Raw genomic sequence first — 23,917 nt, forward strand, 5'->3', positions numbered from 1 at the left:
CGCAGGTGGTCTAACAACTAAGACCCTGCATTTATGTGACTCACGTACGCTGGGGGCGACAGAGTCACTGGCCAGATGGATGGAAGGCAACACACACACAAACACACTCACTGTCTTGGAATCAAACAACGTGCCCGTTGAGTGGCATTACCATTCTTTTTGAATAAACAACCACGCACGGAAAACTGCATCTAGACTGATTAATGACAGCTCTCTGCTCTTGAGGTCATCAGAAAACAGCTTGGTGCTTCGGGCATATTGACGGCCAGGCAGGTGGAAAAACAGAGTATAAACAAACGGCAGGGGAGATTCTTTCTGCTTGGGGGTTTTGAAAAGATTCCCATCCGGGTCAGAAATGCGTGGTGACCCAATGAAGCCAGAGTCATTTAGAACGACGCTGCAAGCACTGCTCTGAAATGTACTGTGACGTTTTGAAGCGGGGAAAAAAAGCAGCAAGGGAGAATGAAATAAAATATGTGTGAGAAATGTAATGGGCTGAAGAGAATAAATAAAGTATGAAAAAATTTAATGAGAAATACAGACCCCAAAAACATTGCCAAAACATTGGGGAAATAAAAGACTAGAGGGTGTGGTGTTTTTGTGCATGTGAAATGCAAGCGTGTTTCAAGCATTCAGTACTCACTGTATAATTGGCACATAACGGATTGAAGGCGTTGGTTCCGCAGATAAACAATCCGCCCTGCCGGCTGAGCAGAACCTTCATGTAGTTACGGCACTCGTCCTAAAAAACAACAACATGAGAAAAAGAAGAAAGTCATTTGTCTCCTTAATCAAACTCTCATGAACGAATTCCCTCTTAGAATGACATCACATTTCTCAGCACTTTCAATTTTATTCCAAGGATTGCTTGCATCTGTACAAACAATTCACTTGGCAAACCAGAGGCATGCCACAGCGAGTCATTCGGCTAAACCTCGGTTCAATTGAACGCACATGTTTGAGCCCTGCACCTGTGAATGGCTTTAAGAGATGTGAAATAGAGACGGCTTATGTCATGCCCCCCCATGTGCCGCCCCCCCACTGGCGCACCCCACGTGTGCCCGCCAATGTGGCACCATTTGATGGGCAGCAACCTGTGGGCAATGGGGCTACATGATCACAGCAATCTGTCAGAGAGAGAGAGAGAGAGAGAGAGAGAGAGAGAGTGAGGACGTGTGGAAGGAGCCGGAGGGGGAGAAGTGGGAGTGAGTGTTATTCCAGATGCTCAGGTCCTCACAGAGTTCTTGTTTTTCAGTGGAGAGGTGAGGAGAGAGAGAAAAAGTTTGTGAGAGAAATCATTACTAATTACTTACTAATGACTTATTTTCTTTTTTACTACATTTTTTTTTATTTATTTAATTAAATTATATTAATTAAAAGTTTCTAAGTTTACATTTTACTCTTATTAGTTGTTTAAAAAAATATATATAAAATGTAATTAAATGGTTTGTTTTTTATTTGCCATTTATATTTATTATTTATTTTAATTATCTTATTGCGAATACCAATGTACAGTCACTGCCGTGCCAGTACAGAGTAAGAATGAGCAAGAGGTGAAAGATAAAGAATATAGAATCTCTTAAAATTGTGACTGGCGATAGATCACGAACTAACAGCGTAACAGCTGATAACGGCACATTAAATCACATATATATGTTAGCCAACAATGCATGAGAGTCCCTGGCCTGTTTATGTGCGTAGATGCTTTTCTTATCGTAACGGGATTGTGTGTAGGTGGTGGGGGTGTTGTGATGCAGATGTATCCTGTGTGTGTGTGTATTTACGTGTTTGAGCCTCAGTAGGAGCCCGGTGCACATAAACCCCATAACTCTACTCATAAAACTGATTCGGCAATTCCTTCAAGAGTCCAAACACTTGGCACAGCTCCTGATCTGCTAAGCGATAAAGCACATCCCCCGGATAAACAACAACGGCCTTCTCATCCTCCTCCAGCCCTTCAATCGCCATCACCTGCTCTTTCCATTTTCATCCCCTCATTTCATATTTTCAAAAGAGGCCTGATTCATTTACACACTATTCATTAGTCCATTAGGGGTTCTCTCTAGTGTTGGATGTCCTCTGTACCATCAACTGCCCTCTACTTGGTGTTTCACAATGGCCTTCTTTCTTCATCCCTTTATTTTTCCTCTCCTGCTACCAGTCCAATTATCCCTTTATCCTTCCTCTGTGTCCTCCTTTAACCCACCCATTCCACTCCCGCAGCATTTCTCTTCCAGACTGTTCTTGTCTCTGCTTTTTCAATTTTTAGTAATTTATTGGCATGACTGTTGCCAAAGCATCAACATGCACATAAACACAAAAGCAGTTGCTGGAAAAAAGATAGACACTAGCAACGGTAATAAAATAACTGTACAATAAGGAATATAAAATAAAATGGTAACACTTTACTCTCACTATAAACTAGTTGCTTATTAGCATGCATATTAGTAGCATATTGGCTGTTTATTAATACTTCTAAAGCACATAGTAATGCCTTATTCTGCATGACCATATTTTAGATCCCTTAATCGTACCCCATAACAACTACCTTACTAACTATTAATAAGCAACAAATTAGGAGTTTAAGCAAAATTTGTAGTTAATAGTGAGAATTGGACCAAAATAAAATTTTAATATAACATAATATCTGGCAAAGCATCCATATTTGTAATGTCAGTATTTGTAATAAAATAAGCATGTATAATAATATGAATTACAACAAAATAATAAAGTGTGTGCAGCTCAAAAATGAGTTTTGCTGCAACAAAATGCATAACTGTCTCCCCAAGTAACATGTATTTGGTCTTTTCTGCTAAGCTGGAAAAATTGTATGAGGTTTGAGAGTTTTTTAGTGATTCTGTAAACTTGTCACAGTGAAGGAAGTGAAGGTCTTTGTCTCCAATTCAAATCAAGTTTTATTTGTATAATTCCATGTGTAGCGTCTGGACCAACCAAACACACAATATACAGTGGGGAAAAAAAGTATTTAGTCAGCCACCTACTGTTTTATGCAGGCTTATGATTGAACCACTCATTCCTGTCATCTTACCTATATGTAATCCTACCATGTTTAGCATCCATGAACTCACCTTCTGATGATCTAAATGAGCGTGTATATTATATGTGGGTACATAGGCAATATATTAGTGTCCTGAGGATCTTTAGTAATTTCGATTCAAGTTCCACATGCAAATTACCATGCTTCCACACAAAGGGTCATAAAAACTCCCCAGTATCTCCAAACTCCCACTTGGGATTTCAGCCTTTCTCATTGGACAAACCCATCTTGAGAGGCGTGAATCTTCTCAGATCTTAAAGGCCTCACATCAGTGACCCGCCCAGAGTCGGTTTTTTGGTTGAATTCTGAGAAGATGAAGATGTGAGCAAACGACACACTTGACATTGTTCAATGTTTGCTCATAACTGGAGTCCCTAATCAAGCAGATTTATGCTACAGGCTTTGTGTAGAGTTGTACAGTAAGAAAGTTATTTCCCTTAACCAGGAAATTAACGTTCTTAGAATTGACAGACAGTTGACCCTGAGAGGTCAAGTAAATATCTACAGCGGATCTAAATATTTATAATTAATTATAACTAGTTATGATTAATTATTCATATTTCCCCATGAGCTGATTCACTACACATGAAAAAATGTCTTCTCTTTTCCTTGTCTTTCTACCCTGTACCTGTGTGCCATATTTATTCAGCTTGCAGGGCCTTGACTATCACTGCAAATTCGCACTGTTGGTGTCAAGTACTAAATTATTTATACCGGGTCCCAGATAAGTTTACCACCCAAGCTTGCATATGAGAGAACCTTAGTCAAAGGGCGTTGCCTTCTGGCAGATGTTTTCTCTAACAGATGCTGAGCTGAACAAGTGAATTCCTCTCTGGCCTCTCTCTTTCTCTCTTGCGAATCTCTATAGACATGACATCCACACACAGTACTCCCTACATTCCTGGATCACTGATATCTTTATATCAAAACGCTTTCCTTCCAAATGCAGTCCCACAATAACACCATAAACCATCCACAGACCCACAGTGCCTCATAACGGGTCCAAAACTACATATCAACTCGAGATAAAAGCTTGAAACAAACATTTTCAACTGCCAGTGTTATTTTAGTATTATTTATATTTTATTACAATATTTATGAATATTTCAAATAAGCTTTTAAGTTCAGTTTTCATTTAGCTGTAGTTTAAGTTTTAGTAACTTTGTTATGTGCTTGTAATTTGTATTCATTTGACTTCAGTTTTAGTTTAGCAATTCAAGTTAAAGTCCCCATGAAATCAAAACGAAAGTTTTTTGGGTGTTAGTATCAATATGTTAGTCTTAAGGTTATCTATAAGGCAGTGTGCTTCAAAACAGTGACAAAATTCGCATTTAGAAGATATAAACATTCAAAGCTTGCAGTTCATCACTTCCGCCAAAACGGCTCAATGATTTTTTTTGACATCACATCGTACTTCAGCTTCTCACAAACTTTCTGTCCAATCAAATGCTCTCTAGAATCCGAAGCACCCGCCCCCTACACTATAAAATAGACGCTGAAGTCGGCGCAGACCACAAAATGTATCGGACGTATTTGAATTCTACACAGAATGCTATATTTTATAGCAATATGGATGAGATTGTGGCTGGCATACCCTGTCAAATGCGGCTTTACGGAGCTCAACGGCTCTAGCCCAAGCTGTGATATAAACGAACGCTATTGGCTATTTTAAAAAGGGGCGGGGCTGCTTGATATGTCCCGCCCTGTCTTCCTGTTTCAGTTAAATGACGTCAACACAGAGTAACGCTGCGTGTTTCTAAGCATTTCAGGGGACCTTTAAACTTTATTTCAGTTACAAAGGCAATATTTGAAAACTATTTTTATTGTTTTAGTTAACAAAAACACTGTCAAATGCAACAAGCAATGAACAGAACATAATAATGATTGCTTGGTTTCTATTTTTGCCATCATTGCTCATTTGAATAACAGAGCACTGCTCAATTTAGTGTCACCGATGATTACTTAAAATGAAGGACTTCAGGTTGGTTTGTCACTCCGAAATGCTTTTAACATGAACAACGCATTAGGTGTTACACAGCATGGTCAATTGACTGGATACTGCATAATTCTGCACATCTTTATCACCTGTGAGAGTAACTCATCTCCCGCGTGTCCACTTAACCACTTCAGACACTGTTCCTCATAATAAAAGGGTCATATTTACAATAAGCCAATCTAACTCTCAGAAGTTTCCATTACATGCTCAACTGAGTCTGTTTCTCCAACCATGAGAGGAGCGAGAATACTGCAGAGCTTTGACAAGGAAAGAGCACAAGAAAGTTGGCAGGGACCTTTTTTTCCCTCTCTGTCTCTATATTTCCCGTGGCAAAATTGTCATCTGTAGAATTCTCTTTGTAATTGCAGTGACAGCAGCCTCGGTCAGACAGGGACCACATTAACAGCAGGGGCTAAATTAGTGCAAATCTGCCAGAGAACAGAGTATGGTGTTGTGTTTGTGTAGGATGTGTACTTTAGCAAGCAAAGGGATAGACTAGGAAAGGAAGAAAGAGAAGGACAAAAGTGGGGAGAAAACGATTGAAGTTGTGTGTATGTGTGAGAGAGGGATAGTGTGTGTTTGTGTTTTTACTCTAGGGCTAATCTACGCCCCCTCACACACTTTGACGCTGATGGCTGGTGAACACACCATGGGCTAACATCAACATTGAGAGCAGGCTAACTAAAGCAATCATGGAGCTTAAGGCTTCAAAAGTGTGAGTGAGAGACTGAGAGTACTCAGGACTAGGGAACAAAAAGTGCCCTAAAAGTGTGTTAAATGTGCAAAATAGATCTGTCAGGGTGCAAACCCAAATTAACATGACAAAAACATAAGACCAAACAGCAACAAACAGAATACTAACAGACAAAGCAAAGTAAAATGTGATTAGCTAGTGAATCTCACTAGGATTCGGAATCCAGCTGTTATTTTAGATTAACAGTTTTCATTTTCAGAATTCATTTCTATTCATGTTTATTTATAGTGTAGATTCAGATTTCATATGCAGCTTGGATCCTTTAGATTCAGAATTCAGATTCACAGGGGTTCATTTATATTGATCATTAATATACGAATGCAACAAATTCAACTGTCTGAGAATTCAAATTCGACTTGAGGATGGAACACACTACATGAGTTAAAATCTAAGCAGTTTTTAAACTCTAGGCAAAGAAGGCATCATACACTTGCCAACTTTTTAAATAGTTACAGCCGAAAAACTAGGCATCATACACTTGTTGACTGAAGACCACAACACAACAAATTCACATAGAAACACTGCTAGGATATGCATGACAAATGAAAACAATGTGTTCTAAAATTGGCTCAAAATATCAAATGTTTTGATATCCTCCAACTGGATGTTATTATAGGCTAAGTCTAAAAAAAATCTAATCAGAGTATGTGCACATCATACACTTTGCATACAGTTTGAAATTTCAGGTTCAGAATACATCCCTAAAGGATTCAGAATATATATTGTAAAAGGTTTCAAGTGATTTTCTTTACACATAGACAGAATGTGTTTTTTCTATATTTTCTATATTTGGATCTGCTAATTTACATTAAAAATACACTAATTAAATTTCAACTGAAAATCCAAAATCAGAATTCAGAATCTACTGTATATTGTAAATGGTTATTTAAGATTCAGAATTCTGATTCTGAATGCTTTTTTACACATACACAGAGTGTATGTTCTATATTCTTTTTAAAATTATATTCAATTTTGGATTTAGAATCCAGATTCAGAGTGATTATTTTACATACACATACGCAGAATATATTGTATACATTTAAAGTGTTTCACTTTGGTTCTTTGTAGATTCTCAATTCAGATTGGTTCTCAAATATTATGTACATCCATGCAGGTGTGTGTAATTGGAAGTGCAGTGAGCTGCATCGGCACATTATCGGTGAAACAATCTGTCTTAAGTGCTGTCAATCATAATGTGTCTAGAATTGGCACAGAATTTATTTTCTGTACACACTGGCTGCACTCCAGTTGCTTTGCATTAAACAAGCCCCACAGTCCCTGTGTGTGTGTGTGTGTATATGAACCTAAGTTGCTTTTGACACTTGCACTGAGAGAAGAGACCGCATCTGCATTCATTGGAGATTCAAAATGGCCTCCTGCAGATCCAGATGAAAGGGGCAGAGATGTGGAGATTGAATTTCCCTCCCAATTACAGCCGTGTAGCCTCTTAGATCAGCCGTGCAGAAACATTTAATTACCAAAACCAATTACCCTAGTGGCAAATGTATCACATTGAGAAACGCAAGGACTCACACAAGAGGACTAGAGGACGATGTGTATGGGTGTAGAGCACGTGTTCGTGCAGACGTGTGTGTGAGTGTGTATCAGTGTCCACTCAGTGTGAGATCTTGGGCTCGGTTTAAGAGCTTGTCTCGTCTCTTGTTCATCTCTGCATGACCTCTCATGTTTGCAGACTTATTAACTCTAAGAGGTCAATTCTCTCTCTCCTTTCCCTCCCAACAGTCCCTCTTTCTCTTGCCCTTAATCTCTCCTTTATTCTATAGCCATTTTAAAGGAAAAGCTCACCCCAAAATTAAAATGTCATGATTTACTCCTTCCAAATATCATCCTTGTCATTATACTGTTAATGTTTTAGTGGAACATGAAAAGAGAAATTTTGAAGAATCTTCAAGCAGAAAACAATTACACTAAAAAGTGCTCTGTATGACTTAGACACTATATTCCAAGTCTAAAGCAATATGCTAGCTTGGTTTGGAAAACACGGCAAAATTTAAGTTTAAATTACATTATTTCACTGTCAGCCTGTCCCCCAGTGAGCTATTATTTGAAGAACTGCTGTGATCAGATCACTGAATCACTTCAGAACCAAATCAATGAACAAATTGTTGTTTTGTGATGCTTCTTTTCAATGTACAAGCTGATCCATTTTACAAATTTGTCTGAAAGATTCATACACAAATCAGACTGATTTGTTTGCTAAGTGAGTGTTGTACCACTTCAAATGGACCAATCAGAGTGCAAACCTAAGTTAACACTACAAAAGAGCAAGACAAAAAACATCAACAGAATACTAACAAACAAGTAATGTAAGAAGTGAGTGCTTGAGTGGTTCACTTACATTCAGAATCTAGACTTAGAGCAATTCTTTCAGATTTACTACTCGGATTTAGAGTGCTTTTTAAATTCACTATTCATATTCAGGTTCAGATTACAGGTAGTTCACTTCTTTATAAATTCAGAATGCACAGTAAATATATATTTACATTCAGAATTCAGATTCAGAGTGGCTCATTTACATTAGAATATACAGAAACAACTTAAAATGAAAATCCAGATTCAGAATGGTTCACTAAAGCTATGTTCAGAGACTTTTAATAAGTGCGAACAGCACAAAGCACACTGAAAATGATCTTTTTGCTTTTGATTCTGTAATCTGATATACTCTATGTCTGATGTTTTGCAATGCAACCTCAGTTTGAAGTCATATCAGAATTCATGCATCTTATGTCATTCTAGATCAACATTTGTCATAATTCTACATAGATGGGAGTTTGGTGATCAGTTCACACATGAATCTGATATTCACCATATTTGTGAACAACCAAAAAAAGAAAAAGAAAGTCAATTCAATGATCCAGTCACAGTTGTTCCACAGAGAAAAGTAAATCATGCAGATTTGGAATACTAAATGATGACAATATTCTTTTTGGGGTGAACTGTACCTTTAACATCTTTCCTGTCCACCCTCACTCTTTCACTGACCCTTTTACTGCTCCCATTTATATGGGTCTTTCTCTCTGTCTTTTCGTCCATCCCTAGGGCAGACAGGTGGGACAGCAGCTCGCTTTCTCTCCGTTTCTTTGTATTTCTCATCTCACTTACTCTCTGCTATGCTTTTGTCTTACACTCTTTCAGCCAGATTCAATGTCAGGTGTCACTTTCAGTGTTAAATCAGTCGTTTTCTCTCTTTTTCACTCGTTTCTTGCCTGGAGGGGATTAAGTCATCCTTCACTCTTCCCACACAGACACCTTTCAATAAAAACTCCCTTACACTCTCATTGAAGTCAGACAAAATACCCAGAAAATATTCCAGAAGATGAAGCAGAAAGGGTGTGTGAAAGGAAGATATCTGCAGTGGTCATGCGTGGGCAGCTGTGGGGACTGCTGGCAGGTTTTGACACCCCTTTCTATTTTGCAAAGGCGCACAGCACAGAAAAAACAGATTTCCTGAAAATTTGCCACAGGCAGCTCTTGTGATGACACCTTAAAGTGTGAGCAGGGGCACAAATAATGTGACATGCACATATAAAAGTGTTCAACATGAATAAATGGAAACGTTAAACAGTGTTGTTGATATGACTGTGTTCGTATGCAGTAGTGTAATGTAACGAAGTAATAATACTTTGCTAAAGTACTTGAGTATTTTTTGGGAGTATCTGTACTTTACTTGAGTTTTTATATTTCAGCCAACTTTTACTTTTACTCCACTACATTCCCCGAAGCATATTTGTTACTTACTACAAAATAGTCAGAAGTCAGAAGAACATGGACTGCGGGAAAGCAGGTTTGACGAATCAGTGGTCTGTCATTTGCAAGTTAGATTCCTAAAAACACCTTTGCTCATGTGCAAACAAGTGCGCACACAACCGCGGATGATTCACTTTCCACTCATGTCGAGTCTGTGGTGTTTTTACAGCATCGTCTGCGATAATATGGTAAGTGTTGATGTAATGATGTGTGATCACAGATCACACAGATTGCCCGCACGTTGATTTATTAGTCTATTAAAACTCAAAATTCCAGGCATTCTAAATTGTAGATGGCAAAAATTCTTCTGTATGCTTTTTATATTTATATAATTTAATATAGTTAACTTAATCTATATCACACAAAGAGTACTGTTTTTCTGCAGATATCAGCATGAACACATTTAATAATCATTTTATACAAGTTCAGTAAAGCAATAAGTGACTTACATTTTAGACATAATATTGCTTGTTTTTGCTAAATTTTGCCAACGAAAATAGTTCCAAACAAAGATCACACAGCACTGTTTTGCGTCTCTGAGCAATGGACAGTGTTTACTTATTGAATGAATCAGCCTTTTGAATGAATCGGTTGAATAAATGATTCAGTGATTCACTCAATAACACAGTCAAATGCTTTGTTCCTGAATGAATCAGTCGTTTGAATGAATCTGTTGAATCTCAAAGACTCACTCATTAACAGTTACACTTGCTGTCGGTTTTAATTTCACATTTAGACTATTCATGTTTTAAATTATTTCAAATATCAGTATTCAACGTTTTATGTTAAAAAACAAAACATTAGGCCTATTTATGCATCTGTAACTGCAGTTTAAATGCATCCATGTCCCCTCTGAGATACATAAATTGTAAATACATCTAAATGCTATTTCAGATGCAGATTCCAAAAATGTTTTCTTGTGTTGGAATGAAAGACACTAAGTACCGGATGAAGTGCTTCTTATTCTTACCCAAAAATACAAAAGGGTCAGGTTTTGCCTCGATTGCAAGGACCAGCCCTTATGAAAACAGCTCACTACGCATATTTAGAAATGTAAAAATTTAAAATTTAAATTTTAAAATTTTAAAATGATCTTTTAAAAATAAATGTGATAGCTGGCTATTACTGCCAAAAAGTCTGCTTAATCTGACAAAAAAACAAACCCTGAAAAAAACTATTCTCTAAATAGATAAATTAATTAATTAAAATATTGTTTTTATGGCTAGTCTACCGTAAAATTATATATATATTTCTCACATACAAACCAAATATGTGTGTCTGTTTGTGACAACATCCACTCACCTCATGCTTTCCTTTCATTCTGCAAATTCTGATGTCATTTTTGTTGGATTCCCATGTCCTTTTCTGTAACAGAGGGAGCTTCGGTAATGAGGGACTGTTCATTTCTAGCATAAAATATGTGTGTATGTGTGTTTTCTGTTCTCACCTTGCTGTAAAACATCTCTTCTCCCACCACGTTGTCTAGCTCCACTCGGAAAAGGTCATCTCTGACACATAAGCACAAGGAGAGAGACAGAGCGAGAGATTGTGAACCACCACAGCACAGTAACACAACACTGCAAAATAATTTCAATCTTTATCAGAAATGTTTTAATAATCTAAACCTCTTTAAAACGAAATACATTTACTATTACAACATAACACAATTAGATTTACACTTTAAACAAGAACAAATGAAAACGATTAACTAGGTGTATGCTTAAAACAAGAAAAGTCTCTTAAAGAGTAAAAGTCCTTAGCCTCACATACCGAAGCATAATATGTATTCATCAAATTTTGAACAAACTGATCACATTCTTGTCCCCTGATTGCCGTCTCAGTGCAAACACTCAGTTAAACGATTCACCACAGCTCGTCCTACATAATCACGATTCAGTGCATTGTGATTTGCCTGATTTCCCCTCCATAATTCATAACCCACCCCCACACTGCATGCATGTTGCATGCAGCTTCTCATCTTGAACACAGCATACAGTGCTACAGCACTTCCTGCAACCACTTTAATAATCTTTCTATAACCTTGAGCTGTCTAATAAAGTCTCTATGAATCTGATCTCTTTTAATCATGGCGTGTTTGGTGTTTATGTCTGAATATTGATCAAGGTCTAAGAGCTGCTGCGCGGCCCAACGAGAGACCTGGAGAATTTCAAATCTTGTGCTTCTCTCTCTTTTCTGTCTGAAATGTTGTAATCTGTGAATTTGCCAAGCTCACAGACCAGCCCACGTTATTGCAGTAGTATTGATCTTATCTTTCACAGCCTTCCATCTGCATCACTGCTCTGTGGACACATCAACAAAAACGTAGACTGTGTATGTGTGTGTGTGTGTGTTCTTGAAGAGAGTCTGACGAGACTGACTATGAATTATTTAATCCCTCTCTGTGTGGTTTGTTAAAATGAATCCCCTTTGGCCATTCCCTCTCTGAGCAGGGCGGCCCCTAAGTGCCCTGGTTAAAATTATCATACACTTGCACAGTACTTGCCTTATTTAGAGAGCACAAACTTTAAGCAGAGACAATCACCCAAGCGGCAAAGTAAAGCAAGGGGTCTGTTTTGAGTTCAAAGGTACTTTCACATTTACATGAATATAAAAACAGGCTTTATAGTTGCACAAGGTTATCAAACAACACAGATGGTTTGGACAAGACATTCAGAACATTGGCAAGAATAGAACAGATGGGGGCCAGTAAAAACTCTTTCGTTATCAGTACCTCCACTATCTCGTACACAAACTGTAGTTTTTATCTTCTTTCAAAATTTCCCCATGTAACTCATCTAGCATATTTTCCATGTATATATTCTTATGTGAATTTAGTAATATTGCATAAAAATGCTGGATGGAAAAACCAAGATAATTTCCAAAATGTGCATAAAACAATATACACTTGCTTAAGGTGGATACTTTTTTTTTATTCAGAAATATGATATGCGCATAAACCAAAGGCTGTGTTCCCTTCTGATTTGAACTGAACATTTACAGTGGGGAAAAAAAGTATTTAGTCAGCCACCAATTGTGCAAGTTCTCCCACTTAAAAAGATGAGAGAGGCCTGTAATTTTCATCATAGGTATACCTCAACTATGAGAGACAAAATGAGAAGAAAAAAAAAATCCAGAAAATCACATTGTAGGATTTTTAAAGAATTTATTTGCAAATTATGGTGGAAAATAAGTATTTGGTCAATAACACCAGTTCAATTCCTAAAACAAACAGGATGCAGAATTACAATTCAAATGCAAGGAAGCGGAATTCAAATTAAATGCTTTTAACAAGAAAAGCAATGTAGGCCTAAAGTCATGCATGGATGGATGGATGGATGGATTCTTCAAATCTGAATTTTGCACAACCCTAGCAATAAACTACAACAACTTCATTCACCAAACTTTGTTCTACTTATGCACTGTTTTTTATTTACTTTCCAAGAGATTTGAGATTTGAATTGTAATTTTCACATGGCAGATAATATCTAAATCCCAGAGAGAAACCAAAATATCAGAAACCTGGCATGGATTATTTTGACTTTATCCAGTAAGCAACCATACAGTACATCTTAGCAATCACGTGGCAATGCCACATAGTAATGGATTGTAACTTCTAACTTTCCCTATTTGATTTCATCTCACTATCTTTCTTCACTCTAGATTGGTAGAATGTCTGAATGATGGAGTGCCTTTGGCCACCTTTACTGTATTATTACATTACGTTACATTTATGCATTTGGCAGACACTTATCCAAAGCGACTTACATTGCATTCATTGTATATTTTATCAGCTCATGCAGGAACGCTGAGGGATGTATTATGCAGTACTGTGTGTTTGGTACAATACTATGCCCTCATTCAGTGCTACAAATTTATGACCATACTGACAAGCAGAAAAGGGACCTGAGAGACTCAGGATCTCTCGTGGGGGACCCAACTATATTTAACATCAGCTATGAAGGAGACAGCTAAAAGAGAAAGTGTATTTGTCAATTGTAGCACTACAGGAGGTCAAACCATTTCTTCCCACGTCCCACAGCAGCCCTGACGGCAGCTGAGTCCTTCATTTCTCTGCACCGTTGGAGGCTGTGCGCCAGTCAGGCAGTGTTTCCGTGACCTCAGAGCTCAGCCGGAACCTGTCCCGCACTGTTAGTGACAGGTTTGAGGGTGAAATGTGTTGAGTTTCACTCCTGAACCTAATTGAAAGACTTGACCTCTTGACGAGGTCAAACACTACGAGGTGGCTGAGGCTTGATTTAATGTGACTTAACTAGGTCGCCGCTGGCAATCTAAGTCGCCCTCCTCTAGTTTCTCGGAACGTTAATTATTTACACAGATCACAAAAGAAACACCTCATTTGTCTTATGGGTGTATTTATTTATGGCTTGGACTGACCCCCCCCCTCCCCCCCTCCCTAGAATGCTAGTTTGCATTCGCTTGCGTGGGAGTCCAGAAATTTCTGGAGGAAACTGAACGTGTTTAATAAAATACTTCAGTAATCTCATCCCTGACCAGGTGTTGGCAAGGTAATACTGTGAAGGGGTTGAGAGGCTGGCCGCTTTCTTGGGGCATGGTCTTGAGCGGTTATGCTAATGCTAACAGGATTTAGCCCGCCTGTACCCCTTATCACACTTGAGCACACCGTTGCAGACTTTATTCAGTCAATCCAGGCTGTCTATATCCTTGACTTGAAACTTCACTGACTCTCTCTCTCCCTTGCACCTAAGCAGTATTGCCTCCTTTTTATTTCACTCGGTGTTGCCGTTGTTATTGAATGCTTCCTCTTGAGTCATCGGCTAAATAAATCTCCTTTTCCACAGAGGTCATTTTCAGTTGCTACAGCAAACACCTCCATTTACTTCAGACACTGATAGGTACATACAGTTTGCTGACTGCACACAGCGGGGCTTGAATTTCATCGAATTACGTCGGCCACAGTGGCACCATGTTGGAAAGCATACATAAAACAGTCACTCGGCTTCGAGTTGAGCTTCTTTAGGCCAAAGACTTTTGCCATTTTTTATGAAATAGCCCAGTCTGGGTGTCTTAAGTCATATGGCACTTTGTGATATATTTATTTTTGAGGTTTAATTTTTGACATGGTTGAGGGGGCAGGTAATTTCCTGACACAGTGTGGGTCTTTATTAGAGTATGATGCCTCCCCCTCCGGACCCCTACAACTTTTGGTAACTATCACCATATGTTTGAACTCTCCCAGTGGACGTGCCAGCCATTTTTGGGAAGCATGTTGCATAAATTTACAAAACACAGCTTATTGTTGTAAAGTGCCAAACCTAATGAAGTTGTATTTTTGTTTATCTATTCCTAACCCCGGCTCCTGTGAGGTAGGCAAAAAAAAAATGCAGGATAGCATAAACATCACTGACCCCGTGATCTTTTCAAAGCTCCACCCTGGCCTAAAATCCTGAAAAGACTACAGGTGTCCAGACTTCACATCTATAACAGTTTTAAATTTATAACTCAGCATGCTTCTTAAAGGGACAGTTCCCTCTAAAATGAAAAATTTAATTTACCATCTTGTCATTCCAAACCTGTATGGGTTTCTTCTGCAGACCACAAAAATAGGAAAAAGATATTTTGAAAAAGATGTTACCTTAAATTGTTAAAATGTTTACACTTAAAATAAGTTGTTTCTCTCATTGTGAGAATTATTGTAATTATAGTTCAAAACTGCAATAAATAAAATACTCAAAAAACAATTATCAAATAACTATCTTCAAAACAACTTGATATAACAAATAGTGCAATACTATAAAATCTGTTGATATTTGAATGTAGATGTATTCAGAAGTAGGAAAGCATCAAGGTAAGATCAGGGATAAAGTAAAACAAGATAGTGTACAATTAAATTTAAAAAGTCAATAAAAATGTAATAAAAAATAAATATTACAAAAATTGACATTATTCCAATTTACACACACACAAAATATATTTTGAAGATTGTTTTAACTGTTTTGACCCCACTGACTTTTTCCTTAAAGGGGTCATATGATGCGATTTCAAGTTTTCCTTTCTCTTTGGAGTGTTACAAGCTGATTGTGCATAGATAAGATCCCTGAAGTTGCAAAGACTAAAGTCTCAAAACCAAAGAGATATTCTTTATCAAAGTTAAGAGACTGCCACGCCCCCCTAAAATAGCTCGTTCTAACACGCCCCCACATATCTACCTCACTATGTGGAAATATTTGCATAATGCCGCCCAAATGTGCACGCAAAGAAAGAAGGCGTGGTTTCAGTAACCGCAGTTAGTGTTGAAGCAGCCATGTCAGGGAGACGCTGTGTGTTTCTAGGCTAAAGCAAAAGCACTTTATTTGGTCTTCCAAAAGTAGGTGCATTTAGGAATCTTTAAGATTACTTACAACAGAACAGCAATGCATTTTATGGACGACCGTTTCGTGAACCTAGGAGAGGAGGTAATTCTGACTTTGCTATGACAATCTGGCACTTCTGAATCCGCTACTGTTTTGTTATCAGGTTAAGTATTTCCTATTGACTGTTCAAATGCGGAGTTTTGCGCATTGTGTGTGTGTGTGTGTGTGCGCACGCGCGCATGCGCGTGTGTGAGAGAGAGAGAGAGAGACAGGGTCACATCACAGAAGAGTCAGCTGTCTTAACCGTGGCTTGTGTACTGCAAACACATATCACTGTGTCTGTCACACGACTGTGTTCCCCTTTTGGGCTCTGTCTTTACATTTATTTTGAAAGATGAATCTCGCGATTATGGTAAGGGGCGTTACATTTCCGACGAGTGCTTGCGGTGTTCGGCCAATCACAATGCACTGGGTCAGCTGACCAATCAGAGCAGACTGCGCTTGTCGGAAGGAGGGACTTTGTAGAAAACGAAGCGTTTGAGAGAGGCGGGGCATAGAGGGCCTACAATAATATACAGTATTTTAAAAATAATGTGTTTTTTGAACATTAAAGCATGTCAACATATTCGGTTACGCCAAATACACAAAATAATGATCTTTAAAAAAGCATCATATGACCCCTTTAACAGTAAAAGTCAATGAGCCAAAAATAAAAAAATTTCTAAATATCTTCTTTTGTGTTCCACAGAAAAAGCAAGGCATACGAGTTTGGAACAACATGAAGCTGAGTAAATGATGACAGAATCCTCATTTTTGGCTGAATTATCCCTTTTAAAGGCTTTGATAGCTGTTTAATTACTATCTACAGAAAGCAGCAATTCAGACTCTTGATCTTAAGAGAGATTGTTTTTGAATGTCACATAATTTACTTAAACACACATCTCTGTGCAGGTAATTACAGATGCTGATATAATGGTAATTACAGGGTACGCACATGCTAATCAGCATTATTTTACACCCTACCTGGCTCCGATGTAAAGGGTACGATTGACCTGCAGGATCCTCTGAATGTGTAAGGGCTCCTGTCTGAGTGATGAGTGATGGGGTCGTCCGAGAAACACAGGATACCTTCTCACCACTGAGGAGAAAAGAGGTAGATGAGACAGTGAGTGATAAAAGGAAAGGGTTGACAGAGGGTTGTATCATCTCTTCATTGCACTTATGGGTGTGGGTGAGGTGATCTGTTAAGGCGAAAGGCGTTCGATCCCTCGAGAGTCACACTTGAGATAAAAATGTTGACAGCTGCCTGTAGTTGCTCTTCAGTGGTTTTCACAGATAAAGTCTGTTCTCATTATCTGTCGGCCTAGTCAAGTAGTGTTGTTGCCAGAGGTGTAAAATAACATTTATCCTGAAACCTGTTATATGACATTAATAAGATGGTAAATTTAAATTTTAAACATTTCAAGTAACAAACAACTATCTGGTTTTGTAGTTGTTGGATATTTGAATGTAATTGTAGCTGGAAGTAGGAAAACATAAAAGCAAAATCAGGGGTAAAACTAATTAAATTAAATGTAAAATTAAATTTCAAAAAAGGGGAAAAAGTACATTGAAATGAAAAATGTAAATAAAACCCTCATGTGGTGTTCGGGTCCTTTTTGCTCTGAAAATTTTATTTTTCCCGAAAATACTAGTTAATGTTATCGCATTGGACTGAAATTTAGTGACTTTGTTCACAAAGGGTATAACTACTTCTAAATTTTTTTTTATCATTTTCATACTTTTCTGGGGGAGATTTTTCACCTCGTTACACCTACGAGGTTACAGAGCAAAAAAGGCACTCCCGCAAAAAATTGCTTATAAATCACTCATTATGCTATATTATCACCAAATATTGGATTCAATCTTTTTGTTAACTTCTTTTCTTTTATTTAGGACTGGTTTTGTATTTATATTTGCATCTGATTAATCGTAGGCCTCATTTATCTGAAAGTAAGCACCTAATTTTTTGAGTGAAAAAAGCATTATTTATGAATAATTTTCACAATATTAAATAAAAAACTGATGAAAATTTGCACTGTTTATCACACTAGTGTACTTTAATGTTTAATCAGGGAGTTTGTTTTGAAAGGCTTTTATTTTGTACAAAATGGCACAAAGTCACACTTGTGGTGTGTGTGTGTGTGTGAGAGAGAAAGAGAGAGTTATACTATCAGATTGATGAAATGATATTGGATGCAGTTCAGGTTAGGATGAAATAGAAAACTTGTAATACTTACAATAGTTTGTATAAGTGTGTGTGTGTGTGTGTGTGATCAACATGCTCCTGAACACTAATAGTTTCTATTACTTTCATTCTTTCCCATTCACTTGTGGTGTGTGTGTGTGTGTGAGAGAGAAAGAGAGAGTTATACTATCAGATTGATGAAATGATATTGGATGCAGTTCAGGTTAGGATGAAATAGAAAACTTGTAATACTTACAATAGTTTGTATAAGTGTGTGTGTGTGTGTGTGTGATCAACATGCTCCTGAACACTAATAGTTTCTATTACTTTCATTCTTTCCCATTCACTTTGAATGGCTGGACATTTTTGACCGGGAACACCACAAGTGTGACTTTGTGCCATTTTGTACAAAATAAAAGCATTTAAAAACAAACTCCCTGATTAAACATTAAAGTACACTAGTGTGATAAACAGTGTAAATTTTCATCAGTTTTTATTTAATATTGTGAAAATTATTCATAAATAATGCTTTTTTCACTCAAAAAATGAGGTGCTTACTTTCAGATAAATGAGGCCTACGATTAATCAGATGCAAATATAAATACAAAACCAGTCCTAAATGAAAGAAAATAAGTTAACAAAAAGATTGAATCCAATATTTGGTGATAATAAGCATAATGAGTGATTTATTAGCAATTTTTTGAGGCCGGGTCATTTTTTGCCCTGTAACCTCGTAGGTGTGATAGGGTTCTGAACACAACACATTAATGAAAAATAAAATTCACATGATTTTCATTATGTGAAAATATATAGCTGCCTATATTTGTGTATATATTTTTTTTTAAGTATTATCCTGAAACCTGTTACCTTAGACTGCTACTGGAAATTTGTAAACATTAAATTCATTAAATTATCAAACAACTATGATTTTATATCTGATTTTGTTGTTTGATATTTGAAATGTAATTGTATCTGTAAGTAGAAAAGCATCAAGGCAAGATCAGGGATCACATAAAAAAAGTTTTAATTAATCTAATCTAATTAATTAATCTAATTTAATTTAAAAATAGTTAAAATAAAATAAAAAAATAATAGTCATATAATATAAATACATGAACAAACGAATTTTTACCTAAATTTACATTATTACAATTTAATTATTCTTTCCTCACATTAAATATATAGATACATTTATCTTTTTGGGAGTTCTAACAAGCTTGAAAAACTTTTTGGTCACATTTACCATTGCTCGCAATTTTGCGAACAAGATGCAAAATTTCCCACAATAATACTTAATCATAATAATGAAGTACAAATATTCAAGTACTTTACATCCCTGTTTATTACTCTTCTTCTCTATCTGTTCCTCTCTTTCAATATGTGATAAGACTCTCCCTAGAGCTTCCCATAGCTCCTCGTCTCTTTATCCTCCTACCCTGAGCGTAATAAACCCCCTCCCTTTTCTCATCTTTCAGATTAGATAGACCGGCATGAGTTGCAGGCAGGGATACATGGAATCGATATTATTGATGAGTGATCAATCACATGCCTGCTCTGCATTAGAAAGTGAAAGCTGAGAGCCTGAGAGTGCAGACGGGCCCAACCCTGATCCTTGATGACTGCATGTGAAACAGAGACAATGTTACCTTCAGTGGGGATAAAGTTCAGAGGTCCCGGTTCCTCAGGGAAGACCGCACACACCAACCGCAGGAGCCAGAAGATCCCGATGAAAGATCTGGCCACAGTCGTCATGGTAGAGGATCTCCGGCACTATAACAGGAACATGGAGAAAAGAGTGAGGTGAGGTGGCAGAAGATTTAGCAGGATGCACACTTCTGTGAACTAAACTAGCACTCCGATGTATCCTAAAGCATCTCTAACATCACCCCAGAGATTAAGATCAGTAATTAAGTTATCCACCAATAGAATTTGTGCTAGTCAGCCCTAATGGTCCAGTCGGTGTGGTGTGTCACAGAACTGTCATCAAAGACACGGGACCCAGGACTGAACTGCCCGGACGTCTAACAAAAGGGCTTCACACAGAGCCAGGATTGGGGAGGGGGCCGGAGCACATGTGAGTGGGAAGCTCTGTTTAAGAACCTAGAGTGCTGTCTTGCTGTCTACTGCTACAGACAGCATCCAAACCAAAATAAACATTGAAATTACTGATCTGAAATGCGCTAGGCACCAAATATATACCATCTGGATTTTTTAAAAGTCTTCATGAAAGAGTTATAAGCCATGAACCCAACCAACCAGCTTCAGTGAATCAAAACATCACAAACTTTGATTTGAAGCAAAAAAATGAATTTGGGGTGAAAAAAGGTATGGGACTGCATACTTGACAGCTTTATTAAAGAGCAGAACTACAACGCCATGAAGCATTATGACAATATGAATTTAAAAAATGACATATATACAAAAATATTTAAGGATGTTCATTATATATTATATATATATCACTATATATTGACTATTATGCCATTGAAAGTGCTTCATGGGTGGGCATGATTTTCTTGTTACAATTCTTTGATTGATGTAGACATTTTTGGAAAATCATGGGTCATTTGGTTTTTCACCAGGAATTCTACTATTAAAATGATTTTTTTATTTTAAAAAAGTTGAAATAATGTGCATATAGCATTGATTAACAACCTTGAAGCTCACAGTAGGTCTAGAGAAGAATTTTGAATAAAGTAGTTCATAAAATTACAATTAAACTACTGATGTCACATGGACTGTTTTAATGATGTACTTACTACCTTTCTGGACCTTGAACGTGGTAGTTGTGTTGCTGTCTATGGAGGGTCATATCTTGAACATATCTTGATTTGTGTTCCAAAGATGAACGAAGGTCTTATGGGTTTGGAACTACAAGAGGCTGAGTAATTAATTGACTGAATTTTAATTTTTGGGTGAACTATCCCTTTAAAGTACTGCCTACTGTAGGTACTGTAGGTACTAAGTATCTATTTATTTTGCATATAACTTTGTGCGGCTGCATATGTGTGTACTTGAGAAAGTTACTGCAAGCAGAGATGGACTTTTAAATTGAATGCCTGAAAATAGACAGGAACTCTTACCCTCTTGAAAAAAAGACAGCAGAAAGAGAGATGATGTGATGGAAACACAAATGTCACTAAAATTAAAGTGCAATGCAATCTATATGGAAAATTACCCCTGCACTTCAGAGAGGCACAGAGAAGCTCTGGAGAACTGTCACAATAGTATTGTCTGTAATAGTCTAACATAATGGTACTGTCTGAAAAAGAGATTTCAATGGACAGATGATACATGTTATCTTTTACTGGTTTGAGATACACCAACACCATTTTAATAGTTTGAAAAACATATAGAAAATTGCTGTATCAAGTCGATACACACTTCAGTTTTCCTCCATGAAAAATGGAATCAAATCCTTGTGTTGTTCCAAACTGACATTCCGTCTTCATTGAAACATAATGAGAATATATTTTAAAGAATGTTTACACTGTTTAGTCCATACAAGAAAAGTCAGTGGGGTCCAATACAACACTGGAACCCATCAATGTTCAAAAATAAATCTTGTTTTGTGTTCTGCAGTAGAAAGAAACGCATATAGGATTGAAACAACATGAGGTTAACTAAATAATTCATTTTTATTTTTGGGTGAACCTTTTAAAACTTCAATAATACTTATACTGGGTTTTGATTAAGCCAGGGGAACAGATCAAAAAAATTGAACAACAAAACAAAGGCATTCTCAACAGAACATAAGGGTCAATAATGGAAAACCAGAATTTATGAAAAGGCACAACATGCTTTTCATACCTTTTAAATGAACTGTACAATGAACTGTTGTATTTGTTCAAAAGAGCGACTGAAAAACCTGGGAAATTATAAGGCCAGTTGTCATGCATTTCTGATATATTTTCCACAGTGGTCAGTGGTTTCAATAGCATGAAACTCAATATATGAATGAGTACTCAGCTCTCTGCTTGAGTGTTAACAAGCTGAGAACATTTGCTTTGAAACTTTAGTGGAAATGCTGTTAGTTACATTCGCAGTGCAAATATAAACAAATCAGCGTCAGTTGAGCTTTTCAGCGCCAAAGCGTTAAGACGGCACGTACATGTATTAAAATCTGACAGCCTCAATTTCTTTATTCAAAAAAAAAAACCTTCTCATTTTCATGTGGCTAAGCGCCAATTGAGTTACACAATGCAAAGCAGCCAGCTCTCATTTGTCAGAGCGTGGCCTTGCTGTCCAAAACGCACACATGTACATGTACACACACAACTACATCCATTGTGGGTCTATTTCTATAGTGAAATGGCTTGTGACGTTTTATCAGGGCTAACTATCTTTCCAGGACATTTCTAGAATTCCTGCTATTGAAGTCTGAACAAGGCCGCTCCACACACTAATAGTTCAATACCCAATGCAGCAAATTATGCCCAACAATAGGCTTACATGAAGAAGAAAAAGAGAGAAAATGAAAAGAGGCCAAATGGGGAATGAAGGCAGACGGAACAGGATAGCTTAAACTAGAAGACGCTGCCATAAGTTGGTATCAGTGATTCTATTGTCTTGCTACAATTAATCATTTACGAGTATGCGCCAGGCCTCACGCATTTAATTAGCATAATTAGAAACTATGAGCTATAGAGTTTCAGGGGACAGCAAGCTAAACAGATGCAGAGGGGGTGAAGTAAATACAAGCTTGGATATAACATACACCATTTCACTTTTAATTACGGCAAATGTCAATTCATGTACCTTGGTTGGTCCACTGATACCGTACTAACATTCAGTGCTGTCCTAATAAATAAAGCTAATTCTTTATCATCAGAGATGGGAATTTTCTTGATTCTGGTTCAGATTCCTCTTAAAGAATCTAGCTCCTTAAATGGTGAATATTTGTGGATGCAATCCAGTCATTTCAATACGAAACCATGCAATTGGGAATTTCACAAGAGGGTGAAATATACCGCAAAGGGTTCAAACTGGTTACATGCATTCACTGCATTGACCACAAGAATTCTGCTTGGTTTGAAGGTGAATTCTATGTGAGCTTTATACATCACAACACTATAACAGACAATGGACCTTTTTCGCAGATATTATACATCATAGGACCACACCAAGTTACTCGTTCAAGGATTTATGATACACTGGTTGTGCCATATGTGTCTGATTCACTAAAAAGAACCAACTCATAAGAGTAATTTCTTCAGGGATAAAATATACTGTATGAGTGTTGTATGAGTTTTATTTACTAAAAAGAATCGATTCAAAAGAGTCATTTGCTCAGAGATGAGATGCATTGGTTGCACTGTCTGCATTAGTGTTAATTTTGACAGGCATTTTTGATTTAGTCTGAGTCTTTATCTTGAGACGAAAATGCTTAATAGTCTTAGTCACATTTTAGTCATTTGAGTCTTTCATAGTTTTAGTCAATGAAAAGTCATTGAATTTTTGTCAACTTTTAGTCATTACTTTTAGTCAAACTGCAGTTACCAACGTTTTATTTTGGTAGCTATTTTATATGTAGTCTTCAAACAAATATAGTCATTAATTCTTCTCTCTTTAGACCAAATCAATTAAGCTTATGAGAAATTTGAATCAAGTATTGAATTTGGAAAAACGTGAATAAATGATGACAATTTTCATTTTTGGGTGAACTATCCCTTTTATCCCTTCAGCAGTGAAAAGGGAGCAACTTATAAAAATTATAGTTGTTCATATAGGCCTATAACATATAATATATAATTTTTGAAAAAGAAACAGAATAAGAAAATAA

General features: G+C 37.1%; 1 protein-coding gene across 3 annotated transcripts in view; it reads right to left on the minus strand.

The window, feature by feature from the left end:
* LOC107585853 (semaphorin-6B-like) overlaps window positions 1-23,917 on the minus strand; it is a 134,558-nt gene that overhangs the window by 38,325 nt on the left and 72,316 nt on the right. For all 3 annotated transcript variants that reach the window (XM_016273015.1, XM_016273013.1, XM_016273014.1), the window contains 5 exons: window positions 19,782-19,905; window positions 16,932-17,046; window positions 11,024-11,084; window positions 10,879-10,941; window positions 644-742 (listed from right to left, as the gene is read on the minus strand). In XM_016273015.1, the coding sequence (XP_016128501.1) occupies window positions 644-742; window positions 10,879-10,941; window positions 11,024-11,084; window positions 16,932-17,046; window positions 19,782-19,887 (444 nt within the window). In that variant the 5' untranslated portion in view covers window positions 19,888-19,905. The remainder of the gene's footprint in view (window positions 1-643; window positions 743-10,878; window positions 10,942-11,023; window positions 11,085-16,931; window positions 17,047-19,781; window positions 19,906-23,917) is intronic.

Source organism: Sinocyclocheilus grahami, unplaced genomic scaffold, assembly GCF_001515645.1.
Source record: "Sinocyclocheilus grahami isolate Dianchi unplaced genomic scaffold, SAMN03320097.WGS_v1.1 scaffold75.1, whole genome shotgun sequence".
Classification (NCBI taxonomy): Eukaryota; Metazoa; Chordata; class Actinopteri; order Cypriniformes; family Cyprinidae; genus Sinocyclocheilus; species Sinocyclocheilus grahami.